At 63.1% G+C, this 11,809-nt stretch overlaps 3 protein-coding genes across 10 annotated transcripts in view; 2 read left to right on the top strand and 1 right to left on the bottom strand.

Moving 5' to 3' along the window:
• AGAP3 (ArfGAP with GTPase domain, ankyrin repeat and PH domain 3) overlaps positions 1 to 1,648 on the bottom strand; it is a 53,711-nt gene extending 52,063 nt beyond the window's left edge. For all 4 annotated transcript variants that reach the window (XM_081799844.1, XM_081799842.1, XM_081799847.1 and 1 more), the window contains exon 1: positions 1,303 to 1,648. In XM_081799844.1, coding sequence (XP_081655970.1) covers positions 1,303 to 1,633 — 331 coding nt within the window. In that variant the 5' untranslated portion in view covers positions 1,634 to 1,648. The remainder of the gene's footprint in view (positions 1 to 1,302) is intronic.
• Positions 1,649 to 4,597: 2,949 nt separating this feature from the next.
• Positions 4,598 to 7,155, top strand: TMUB1 (transmembrane and ubiquitin like domain containing 1). Its single transcript, XM_006730869.3, has 3 exons — positions 4,598 to 4,750; positions 5,633 to 6,051; positions 6,340 to 7,155. Exons 2-3 carry the CDS (start codon positions 5,663 to 5,665, stop codon positions 6,689 to 6,691), a joined length of 741 nt encoding a protein of 246 aa, XP_006730932.1. The 5' UTR covers positions 4,598 to 4,750; positions 5,633 to 5,662; the 3' UTR covers positions 6,692 to 7,155.
• Positions 7,156 to 7,416: 261 nt separating this feature from the next.
• On the top strand, positions 7,417 to 11,728 carry FASTK (Fas activated serine/threonine kinase). Of its 5 annotated transcripts, none has more exons than XM_081799850.1 (10): positions 7,417 to 7,594; positions 8,364 to 8,786; positions 9,280 to 9,459; positions 9,587 to 9,726; positions 10,207 to 10,420; positions 10,572 to 10,686; positions 10,905 to 10,996; positions 11,081 to 11,216; positions 11,289 to 11,403; positions 11,512 to 11,728. In XM_081799850.1, the coding sequence occupies exons 1-10, from the start codon at positions 7,513 to 7,515 to the stop codon at positions 11,617 to 11,619; spliced, it is 1,605 nt and encodes a 534-aa protein (XP_081655976.1). In that variant the 5' UTR covers positions 7,417 to 7,512; the 3' UTR covers positions 11,620 to 11,728. The 5 variants fall into 5 exon arrangements, with proteins under 5 accessions (XP_081655976.1, XP_006730933.1, XP_006730935.1 ...); XM_006730870.3 differs by having other exon boundaries at positions 7,419 to 7,594; positions 10,527 to 10,686; XM_031025433.2 differs by having other exon boundaries at positions 7,438 to 7,594; positions 8,364 to 8,605; positions 10,527 to 10,686.
• The last annotated feature ends 81 nt before the right edge of the window (positions 11,729 to 11,809 follow it).

The raw sequence follows: 11,809 nt of genomic DNA on the forward strand, positions 1-11,809 counted from the left end.
TAATTAGTTCACAGAGAACTCAGCCTTGAGAGGGAAGAGGTAAGAAAGGACTGGGGAAAGGACAGAGGAAGTCAGATTGGAACATTCCGAAAACAGGGCAGGACCCCAGCTCTAAATGGGGTCTTCTACTCCCAAAATACTGAATGCTCCTTCCCCAGCTGGCGGGACCTCCAAAAGCAGAAAGGAGTGTTCAGGTGAGGGAGCCCCTAGAGCCTCACACAAGATGAGAATGTGGCCCTAGCCTGTGAGACCCAAGAAGTGGACGGGCCCCTGCCCACAACTCCATGTCATCACCAAAAAAACCCTGCAATTCCCCCTGCATTTCCACTAAAGCTGAACCCACCACCTGCTGGTGGGCGTCCCCCTTCAAATGGAGCCAGAGAGGAAGCAGATGACCCAGGGTGAGGCCCATCTGCCCCTCGGCCGCTCAAAGGTCACGGTGCCACCAGGCTGTCTGTGGGTGGGGTGGACCCCCACCACATCAGGGGTCGTGGGGTATGTGCCAGCAACGTGCACCCACTTCCTCTGCCCCGCCTTGGCAGCCAAAGTCCTGGGCCCAAGAGCCTAGAGAAAGGAGAGCTGGGCAGGGCAGTTGCGCGGGCTTCTGGCATTTGACGCCCAGCACCGTGTCCATAGAGGTCAGTCAGCGCCCCGCAGTCCCGCGCCCGCCTCCCGAGCGGTTCCCGGGTGCGCGTGGGACCCGGCGAAGGCGCGGATGTACCGGCCGGCGCCTCCCACGCGGTCGCGCCGCCGGAGCCCCGCGCCAGGCCCGGCCTGCGCCCGCCTGGCAGCGGCAGCGTAGGGGGTGTGCGTCGGGAAAGGGAGCCGCGGCGAGCGCCACCCTCCGGGGCCCGCGGGCGCTGGGCCCGGGAAGGCTGCCATCCTCTAACGGGAGGCTCGATCCCCCGCCCCGCCGCGGGGCAGGGCCGGGGCAGCGGCCCCACCTCCCGGCCCGCCGAGGCCCTCCGCTGCGCCCACCTTCCCTCGCCATGCCTGGCCAGCTTTGGCCCTAGCACCCCGGACCTCTGCGGCTCTGAGCGCACCTGTCCCGGGAGCGACACCACCCTCGCGCCCTGGAGCACTAAGATCAGAAAAGGTGTCCCCTGGCACGGGACCGGCCCCGAGCCCCAAGCCCCAGTGTCCCCGGACGAGATATAGAAAAGCCTGGACGACCGCTCTGCAGCGCCGACGATCAGCACACCGCGTGGCCGGGACCTCAGGCGCGCGAGGACCCCAGACGGAGAGAGCATGGCCGAGCCGGGCCACCGCACCCCATCTCCCGCAGACCCCGGCTCCGCTCACCCTCGATGGAGATGACGTGCTCCCGGATCTGGTTCTGCAGCGCCAAGTCCTCGATGCGCTCGATCAGGTCGTAGATGGCGTAGATATTGGGATGCACGGATTCGAAGCGTTGGATCTCGGCCCGGATGGCTGCCGAGTTGGAGAGCGCGAATTGCTGGGGGGGCCCGCCGGCCAGCTGCTGCGAGGGGCCGCCGCCGCCCCCGGCCCCCGGCCCCGCGCCGCCGAACTGCCCGCCGCCCCCCGCGCCGCCGCCGCCACCGCCGCCGCCCCCCGGCGCCGCCAGGCTCGGCTGCTGCTGCGGGCTCTGCCCCCCGCCCGCCTGGAAGTTCATGGCTCTGGAGCCGCGGGGCCCGAGGCGGGCCCGGCTGGGGCCCGGGGCGGCGCTGCGGCGGCGGCAGTGGCGGGCGGGCGCGCGGGGCTGGCGGGGCCGGGACTACGGAGCCGGCGGCGCGGGGCTAGCGCATGAGGCCGGAGGCCGGGGGCCGAGGCCGGGAGGCGCCGCCGCGCACGCTGTGGCCGCCGCTGCAGGGCGCTTCTCGGCGCCGCGATCCCGCCACCTCGGAGCAGCCTCCAGCGGCAACAACAACGGGACCGGGAGCGCGCGGCCCGGGCCCTCCCCCCGCGTCATGCGCACGCACCGCCGCCCCCGCCAGCTCCGGCACACGCAGCCCGAGCCCCCCTCCCCGCCGCCCCCGCCCCTCCTGCGCGCCGGCCCCAGCGCCCCCGCCCCTCGCCTGCTAGCTGGCTCGGCAGCCTCCACCCCCGAGCCGCGCGCTCCAGCCCCGGCGCCCGGGCCCCTCCCACCTAGCCTTGGCCCTTCCGCCTGCTCTCCAGCCTCCACCCACACCCGCCTTGAGGGCCACCGGCTCCAAGTGGACAGCTGCGCTGGCCTCCTCCCGGCCCCGGCTGTCTGTCTCGCCTCCCTGCTCTGGTCTGGGCGGGGGGTCCGATCTTTGGGCACTGCCCGAGCAGTGCCCTGCGCCTGAGGGTGCTGATGAACGCGGCGGATTGGCCGAGAAGGGCCGCTAGCCCAGGCACAGCTGCGTCTCACTTAACATGGTCCTGCCTTTAGTGCTGCACAGGCTCCCCTGTTCCCGCCCGAGATCATCCCTGGAGACCACCCTGTGCCCAGGGTTCTCTCTCTGGCCGTCCCCTGGACTCTCCACTGCGAGCTGCAGCACAGAGCCTGGAAATCTGGGTTCCCGGCTTCTATTTCCTGTTCTCCCTGAGAGCTTCACCAACAAGGCCCTTGGAAATGGCCCTTTAAACAACAGCCCCTCGCTCATCTTCAGGCTTCTCCTAAAAGACTCCCCTGTGGGACAGGGATGGTTCACTGTCTGCCACCGCCTCGGACCTGCTGGTACATAGGCAAAGAAGAGAGAGGGATCCAATATGATGCCTTCTATCCCCACTCACCCCATTTAAGAGATTCACCAGAGCCCACATGGCTCTTTTCATTGTCCTCAACCCCTTGCCCATCTTGTGTTCCTGTCCACTCCTTCGGGGGCCAGGGAACTCCCTTCCATGTTTCAGTTCCTATGCACCCCCATTGCCAAAGCTGTCTGCAGTCCTGCTAGTCAGCCCTCATCCCCAACCTTTGCAAAAATGCCTAAGAGAGGGCATGTGCAGGGCACTGGCCCCAGCCAGTCAGCCTCTTAGGGCTGTGCCCAGATGTCCTCTGGCACAATTGACATATGCCGGTCTTTTTACACACACTTCCACTTCCCAAGCCAGGCTGAGTCTTTTCCCTGCAAAGAGTTGCCCCCATCTGGCTACTCACACAACTCTGCCCCGGTACCAACACAGTCACCCAAGTGTCCTGTACTGTCCAAAGAACCCAGGTGCAAGGTACTCAAGAGCTGGGGCGTCCCCAGCTCTTGAGAGATTCAGGTTCTATCTACATGTCCGACCTTACTGATGTCTTGTACCTTCTCTGTGCTTCACCTGCAAAGGAGTGGTTGAGCAGAACACCTACCTAGCTCTGATGCTGTGTAATTCGGAAAGCAACAGCGAACATCTCTTTTAGACACTTAACTAGAACTGACACCAAGAATTTGCACCAGGTAGCTCCCAGGAGAAATGCTGAGGGTAAAGAGCTTCTCATATGTGTTGCCCCAGCAGGCGGCACAGATCTGTGTTAGGACCGGTGGGCTTGTCTGTCCCCTATCATTATATGAGCCATGCGAGGGCAGGGATAAGTTCACCTGTATGATTCACCATTGTATTCCCAGCCTCTTGCACAGTGCCTGACATCTAGTATACATTTAATAAATGTTTCTAGAATGAACGAATGAATGGGAAGGAAGGAACTAGGGAGAAGTTAGGTCTGTATGTTATACATCGAAACTGACTTTCCCAAGGCAGTACCTGCTCCCACTTGGGGTACATGCTCCCACAAGTAAGTATGAACTATGGAAACACTAGGGTGTGTTACTTTTCACCAAGACTGGTCTATAAAACCCAGGACGTGAGATCTCTGTGGCCCAGAGGAAGGAGGGAAAAGCTCACAGCAATTAGCTGGCCCAAGCCAGGCTGGGGCTCAAAGTCCTCTACACTGTAACACTCTAAGGACCCAGTTTCCAGGCCCAGATCTGGGTGGAGAGTGTACCCTAGTGTACCCTAGTGTAATACTAGGTGAACAAATACCTACTGTATAACAGGTCCCTGACATAGTTCTCACACTTGTTTAATAAAACACTTAATTTCTTCCTTACAATTTCCTTATGAATTATGTTTTAGGAACAAAGCAATTAAGATTCAACGAGATTCAATAGCGCACCCAAGGATATACAGTTAATAAACACGGGGTAAGAGATCAGCATTTGTCCAGGTTCCAAGGTCTCTGCTTCTCGCATAGTCTTACAGGGGCAAGGTGGAGGAAGGGACCAGGGAGACAGGACAGCCCAAGCCACGGTGGCCAGCCCTGGGGAAGAATGTCCTCCGCCAAGCTGTTGGGACAGCCCATGGGTACCGGGCTGGGAGCCAAAGAGTCAATTTAGGGGGCCAACAGTGCCTTTTGGCGTCCACTCTGACATAAGAACAGAACGGGGTAGGGGTCACCTGAGCTCCCCAGGGCCTGCATCTGGAAACTCGGGTGCTCTGACGTGTTCTCAGTGACGTCGGTTTTTGGAGTGACAGATGCCCTGGATGCCAGCAGCGGAGGTGGCGGGTCCTGCTGTTGCCCGAACCTCAGGAGGCTGGCACAACCCTTAAGCCCGCCCCCGCGGGCCCCTCAGCGACTTGCGGTCACCAGGACTAGCCTGCGGATCCCGGCACGTGGGTCAGCAGGGCGGAGGGCGGGAAATGCGCACCGCGCAGGACTACAAGTCCCACAATACTCCGGGCGGCGGCGGCAGGGAAGGAGGGGGTGCCTTCAGGTGTCCGCGACCTCGGCGCCTCCCGCCCGGAAGTGCCCGAGGGTCCGCTATGGAGGTGGCGGAGCCGGGCGGTGAGTTCCCGCGCGGTGACCGCGCCCACCCCACCGCCCCGGGCCCCAGCTGGCTCCCGCTCGCCCCGCCCCGGGTTCGCCCGTGCCCTCCCGTGGCTCCGGGGGGCGGGAAGATGGGAGGGGTGATGGAGGAGTTGGGGGTGGGGAGGGCGAAGTCTCGGATTCCCCGGGCGGGATCTCGGGTCCGCCTGCGGACTGGGTTTGAAGAGGCTTCCAGAGGAAGCGCCGAATCGGGCCGCCGCGGGGTGGGGCTTGAGTAGCCCGGAGGGGCCAAGTTGGGTGAGGGGGATGGCAGCCCTCGGAAGCTCCGAATTGCCAGAGGGCGGAGATTGACCTATGGTGTGGGGAAGCCTTGGGAAGCAGTCCCCTGCCGCGGGTGGGGTTTGGTTAAATAACGGGGCTGGGGGTGGGGGGCATAGAACCCCATTTTCTTCCCCCTTGCAGAAACTTTCATGATGGAGGAGTAGATAAGCTTTGGGGTGAAATAGACGAAGGAGAATGTAAACTTTGAGATAGTAGATGGAAGATTAGGTAAGCTTTGGGGTGAAGTTTGCTGAGGGTTGAATATAGGGGAGAGGTTGCTTAGAAGATCAAGGCCCTTACATAGAGATAGTGTGTGAATGAATTGGGGAGATGGTTAAAGACCTAGAACTCAGGTTACAAAAAGTTAGGACTTGGGATTTGGTTATGGGAAAGGGCACTGGAGGGAAGTTTGGGACAACCAGGTTTCAGAACAGTATGTGCCCTAGGGTGGAGCTTGAGTAAGGGGGCAGAGGAATCAGGACTGGGAGGGTTTGGTGGGGTGGGGTCAGGAGCGCATTGGAGTTCAGGGGGCTGTTGGCCAGCGAGCCAGCCCCTCATGGGTTCTTTGTGCCTCTCCAGCTCAGTAAGGTGGCAGGCAAGGCAGGTGCCATGGCCTTGATTGAAGGGGTGGGTGATGAGGTGACCGTCCTTTTCGCGGTGCTTGCCTGCCTTCTGGTGCTGGCTCTCGCCTGGGTCTCAACACACACTGCGGAGGGTGCCGACCCACTGCCCCAGCCGTCAGGGACTCCAACACCAGCACAGCCCAGTGAAGCCATGGCGGTCACCGGCAGCATCAGAGGGGAGGCCCCAGGAGCCGAGACCCCCAGCTTGAGACACAGAGGTCAGGCTGCAGAGCCAGAGCCTGGCATGGGGCTCTCAGCAACGTCGCCATTGCCAGACTCCCCCCAGGAGCCCCTAGTGCTGCGGCTGAAATTCCTCAACGATTCGGAGCAGGTGGCCAGGGCCTGGCCCCACGATACCATTGGCTCCCTGAAAAGGTAAGCTGGGATGCGGACAGGAAAGAAATTCTAAAGTTGGGGTGGAAGTGATTACAGACCCGGAAGCACCGCCAGAGAGATCTGAGACTTCCCCCTCCTTCTACAGACGAGGGAACTGCGGTGCCCACATCACACACTGTATCATTCCCCTATAGCAGGAGGGGACCCCCTTAGGGGCCACCACGTGGGTGGGGGTGGAGCCAAAGGTGAGCGGTGGGAGTGTTGTTCTGGGCAAGGGACCAGGACTGCCTGAGGCCTGCTCTCTTACCCAGGTCCCTCTCTCCTCAGGACCCAGTTTCCCGGCCGGGAACAGCAGGTGCGGCTCATCTACCAAGGGCAGCTGCTAGGAGACGACACCCAGACCCTGGGCAGCCTTCACCTCCCGCCCAACTGCGTCCTCCACTGCCACGTGTCCACGCGCGCCGGGCCCCCACCGCCCCCTTGTCCGCCGGGGTCCGAGCCAGGCCCCTCCGGGCTGGAAGTGGGCGGCCTGCTGCTGCCCCTGCTGCTGCTGCTGCTGCTGCTGCTCTGGTACTGCCAGATCCAGTACCGGCCCTTCTTCCCCCTGACGGCCACTCTGGGTCTGGCCGGCTTCACCCTGCTCCTCAGCCTCCTGGCCTTTGCCATGTACCGCCCGTAGTGCCTCCGCGGGCCCTCGGAGGCGTTGCCGGCCCCTCTGGACCTCGCTCCCCACGACACAGTGGGCGTTGTTGTCTGCCCAGGCCCCCCTCTCCGGCCTGCCTCTTCCCGCTGGCCTGGAGCCCGGCCCTGCGCAGCAGAGCAGTCTGCGAGTCGGCCGACGCCCCTCCCTGTGACCGCCGTGGCTCCGGGCCACGTCCCCGGGCTGCTGGCTCTCAGCCCCCACTGACAGTCGGCTCCTCGGGGTCAGGCAGCTGCTGTCACTGCCTCGGCCCTGGGCAGAGCCGGGCCACACCCCTGGGCCCCTCTGAGTATCCCGCCTGAGGACCCAGCCACCTCTAGTCCCTAAAGCTCCTGGGGCTGATGTGAGGACCTAAGGACTGAGGGGGCGCTGGGGAAGGGGAGCTGGGAGGGGCAGAGGGATTGTGTGGAACACGTGCAGATTAAATAACTGTGAAGTTTTCACTCCTGGTGTGTGTCTGGGTGCGTGGGCCCGTGGGGGTGTTGGGCGGGGAGCCCTTGCCCACTGGGAAGAAAGGCGAGAAAGGCGCGTACCGGGCCCCGCCACGCGCCCGACCTTACGCGACGGGCGGCCGACTTCCGCTCTCTCTTCGCCCCAGCCTCCGCGCCTGGCCCTTTGGCTCCGCCCCTCCGCCCCCGGCACCGCCCCGGCTCGGCGCGCGCAGCTTCCCGGAAGCGGGGGGCGGGGCGCGCGGGGCCTGATGGGAGCCACGTCTGTGCTGGTCGGGGGCTGAGCCGCGATTGGCGTCCGCACCGCGGTTCGGGGGTTGCTGGGAAGATGGCGGACTCGGTGGCCTGCCGATGAGGAGGCCGCGGGGGGAGCCCGGCTCCCGGGCCCCGAGACCGACTGAGGGAGCGACCGGCGCGGGGCCTGGGGAGCCATGTAGGGGTGGCGCCTACGGGACGGGCTGCGGGAGGGCGGCGGGAGTTGGTGTTGGCGACCGTGACCACGGTCTCCTGGCGTTGCCGGGCCCGGGTGGGTGTGGGGGCCCCTGACACCGCCGACTCCGCGCCATTGCAAAGCTGCGCGCTCGGGCTCCACGGGCGCCCTGCGAGGTGCGCGCTGCGTTCTCGTTTCACGGGCAGAGAGACGAAGTCACTTGTCCAAGGTCATGCAGCTGGTAAGTGGGAGCGCCCAGCATGGAACCCAGGACCGCCCGGCTGCCGAGCCCGCGTTCCACCCTCCTCGCCGCTGCCGCCTCCTGCGGGAGGGGGAGGTGGTCGGGAGGGCGTATCGAAGGGGCAAGCTGGGCTCCAGGCTGGGCACGACCACTAACCCGATTCGTGACCTCGGGCTTAACCCCTTTTCCTCTCGGGGCCTTGGTTTCTCCACCTGTGAAATCGAGGTAGCGCCAGCCCTGCCTACCACCTCAGAGGCGCGTATGGAGCATCAGAGGTGATACGTGGTGCATGTGGACTTGCTTTGTAAATATCCCTGTGCTGAGGACACCAAGGTGCTGTTTCAGAGGCTGGAAGGAGGCGAGAGAGGGGCGGGGTGGGGAAGAAGACTAGAGCAGTCACAAAGAAGGGGGAGCACGAGTGGGTTGCTCTGACCCCAGGGCCCTCTGAATGGGGAGTGAGGTCAGGAGTAGAGAGCCGGCTTTTCTCCCCTTTGGAGAAAACCTCACCCCCTTTTCTGGGCTGCCCCTCAGGGTCTCCATCACCCAACTCCATGCTTCGAGTCCTGCTCTCTGCCCAGGCCTCCGCTGCTCGGCTGTCTGGCCTGCTGCTGCTCCCGCCAGTACAGCCCTGCTGTCTGGGGCCCAGCAAGTGGGGGGACCGGCCTCCTGGAGGAGGCCTCCATGCAGGCCCTGTGCAAGGGCTACAGCGGCTTCTGGAACAGGCGAGGAGCCCTGGGGAGCTGCTGCGTTGGCTGGGCCAGAACCCCACCAAGGTGCGCGCCCATCACTACCCTGTGGCACTTCGTCGTCTGGGCCAGCTCTTGGGGTCTCAGCCACGGCCCCCTCCCGTGGAGCAGGCCACACTACAGGACTTGAGTCAGCTCATCATCCGAAACTGCCCCTCCTTTGATATTCACACCATCCACGTGTGTCTGCACCTTGCAGTCTTACTTGGTGAGGAGGGTGTCTGGGGGGTGGGTGTTAACGGAAGAATAGAGAAAGAGCATAGAAGACCCAAGATCACTGACAGAATTCACCTCTCAGGCTTTGCCAGGAATGGTGCATCCCCTGGCACACTTGGTGCTGCTCCTCTGTATCCACAGCAGACAGCGGGAGGCCAGCAGCATTCGCTCCAGCTTAGCTAGGGGTGCCAACCCTGATTCCTTCCAACACGGTGCTCTAGAAAGCCACTACTGTTTGTCACCGTTGGCGTGCAATGAGAGCTTATTTGCCGTGTTTGTATCAGGCCTTCCCCGCAGACTGTTGTGATACCTCACGTGCACGTGGTATTTCACATTTCTCCAGTGCTTCTGCTTACACTTGTAGCAACCCTTCCATCCAGAACATGGAGACGTGAAAGGTTGGGAATTCACCAACTGACCCCCATGACTGGAACAGAGCAGTTCCCCGTTACCAGGCCTGCCTCCTCTGACCCTCTCCCTCTCAGGCTTCCCATCAGATGGGCCCCTGATGTGTGCCCTGGAGCAGGAGAGAAGGTTCCGCCTCCCTCCGAAGCCACCTCCCACTCTGCAACCTGGCCTGCGCAGTGGGCAGAGATTGGAAGCTGCTCTGAGCTGCCCTCGTTTCCTGAGGCGTCCGCAGCAGCACCTCATCCGCAGCCTGGCAGGTGCTGGAGGGAACTGAAGGCAGGTGGCGGGAGGGCTGAAGAGGAGACAGGTGGTGGTGTCTGGGCCGAGGTGGAATCTAGCTGAGATCTGGCCTGAGGGTCCAGCATAATAGGCTGTTCTTCACAGAGGCCAGGCCAGAGGAACTGACTCCCCACGTGATGGTGCTCCTGGCCCAGCACCTGGCCCGGCACCGGTTGCGGGAGCCCCAGCTTCTGGAAGCCATTGCCCACTTCCTGGTGGTCCAGGAAGCCCAGCTCAGCAGCAAGGTGGGATTACCTCCCACCCTGCCATGCTCCTCTCCTAGCCCTCCTCGGTGTCAGGCCCGGCCCCCTGTTCAGCTTGATTGGCTGCCTCCTGCAGCAGACAACCAGCCAGGCTCTCTGCTCTGTCCCCCCGGGGTTTCATCTTCGCTCACCCCCACCTGGCTTGTCCACCTACCCAGCGTGTATGCCTGGTTCTCTGCAGTTCTCCGCACTCGGCGCTGTCTTAGCTTCGTTGAGCCCACTCCTCTAAGTCTTCAGGGCCAGACCCCACAGCGATGTCTCCTCCACTGGTTTGATTAATCACATGGGGCTCAAGACACTGGTTATGCTGTCGAACTTCTGGTGTGTACGTCGGGGTAGAGGGATTGTTCTGCCTTTACAGAGACATTAGAAGCTTGCAGGCCAAGCCTCCCTGAGGTTCAGCTTGTGAAGGATATTGGAGAACTGTTTCGTGCTGGGTGAAGGGCTACTCTTCCTCCACAGGTGGTACAGAAGTTGGTGCTGCCCTTTGGGCGGCTGAACTACTTGCCCCTGGAACAGCAGTTTATGCCCTGCCTTGAGAGGATCCTGGCTCGGGAAGCAGGGGTGGCTCCCCTGGCTACTGTCAACATCTTGATGTCACTGTGCCAGCTTCGGTGCCTGCCCTTCAGAGCCCTGCACTTTGTCTTTTCCCCAAGTTTCATCAACCACGTCAGCGGTGCGCGGCCGGGAGGGCTGGCTGGGGCCCCGTGGGGCCAGCAGGCAGGGGAAAGTGGGGGTGGGAGCCTGCAGCCCCCGCGAGCCTCAGTCCTGCTTTCCCACAGGCACCCCTCATGCCCTGATTGTGCGGCGCTACCTCTCCCTGCTAGACACGGCCGTGGAGCTGGAGCTTCCAGGATACCGGGGTCCCCGCCTTCCCCGAAGGCAGCAAGTGCCCATCTTCCCCCAGCCACTCATCACTGACCGTGCCCGCTGCAAGTACAGGTGGATGGGGCGGCTTGGGGGAGGGGAGGGGACGAGCCTGCGGGAAGCACAGAGTAGAAAAGCCAGGGGGACCCTGAACTGTCCGTGCTGACGCACTCTTAGCAGTAAGAGGAAAAAAAAAAAAAAAAAAAACGGGCCTTGGGACATTAAAGGCATTTGCCCGGGGTCGAGCCTCCTGAGCCTTTCCCTATCGGTGTTTGCTCCCCCTCCCGCCTCAGTCACAAGGATATAGTGGCGGAGGGGCTGCGCCAGCTGCTAGGAGAAGAGAAGTACCGACAGGACCTGACCGTGCCTCCAGGCTACTGCACAGGTGATTCCCCGCGGGCGGGTGGCCGGCCGGCCGGGATGCAGAGCCTTGGCTAGAAGCCAGTGGCCCTTTCTCTTGCCCTTCCAGACTTCCTGCTGTGTGTCAGCAGCTCTGGTGCTGTGCTTCCCGTGAGGACCCAGGACCCCTTCCTACCCTACCCTCCCAGGTCCTGTCCCCAGGGCCAGGCTGCCTCTCAGCCCACCACCCACGACCCTGCCCAGAGGTAAGGGAAGAGGGCGGGAGAGCCTCCCTGCCTCTGTGGACACCACCCTGAGCCATGGTCCGCCCCCTCCAGGGTGGTGCTGATGCTGCGGGAACGTTGGCATTTCTGCCGGGACGGCCGAGTGCTGCTGGGCTCCCGGGCCTTACGGGAGCGGCACCTGGGCCTGCTGGGCTACCAGCTCCTGCCGGTGAGAGCAGCCCCCCGCCCCGCCCTGGGAGAGGCGCCACGCCATCCTGCTGCCCCTCCGCCCAGGCCACAGACCCTGGGGGTAACCTGCTGCTCCCCTCCCCTGCAGCTCCCCTTCGAGGAACTGGAGTCACAGAGAGGCCTGCCCCAGCTCAAGAGCTACCTGAGGCAGAAGCTCCAGGCCTTGGGCCTCCGCTGGGGGCCGGAAGGGGGGTGAGGGGGGTGCACATGGGGCTCAGGATGACCCCCCCCAATGGGGGGGTGGACAGTTTGCACTTTGGCTCTCTATATTTTGGTTTCTCATTAAAGTCCCTTTCCTTCCCCATCGTGCATCTCGTTTCTGGGACAGGGAGCGGGCTGGCCCCCCACCCCTTTTCCATCCACGCTTCCTCCCCGTACAGAGACAG

Source organism: Leptonychotes weddellii, chromosome 12, assembly GCF_054177405.1.
Source record: "Leptonychotes weddellii isolate Sample4059 chromosome 12, ASM5417740v2, whole genome shotgun sequence".
Taxonomy (NCBI): domain Eukaryota; kingdom Metazoa; phylum Chordata; class Mammalia; order Carnivora; family Phocidae; genus Leptonychotes; species Leptonychotes weddellii.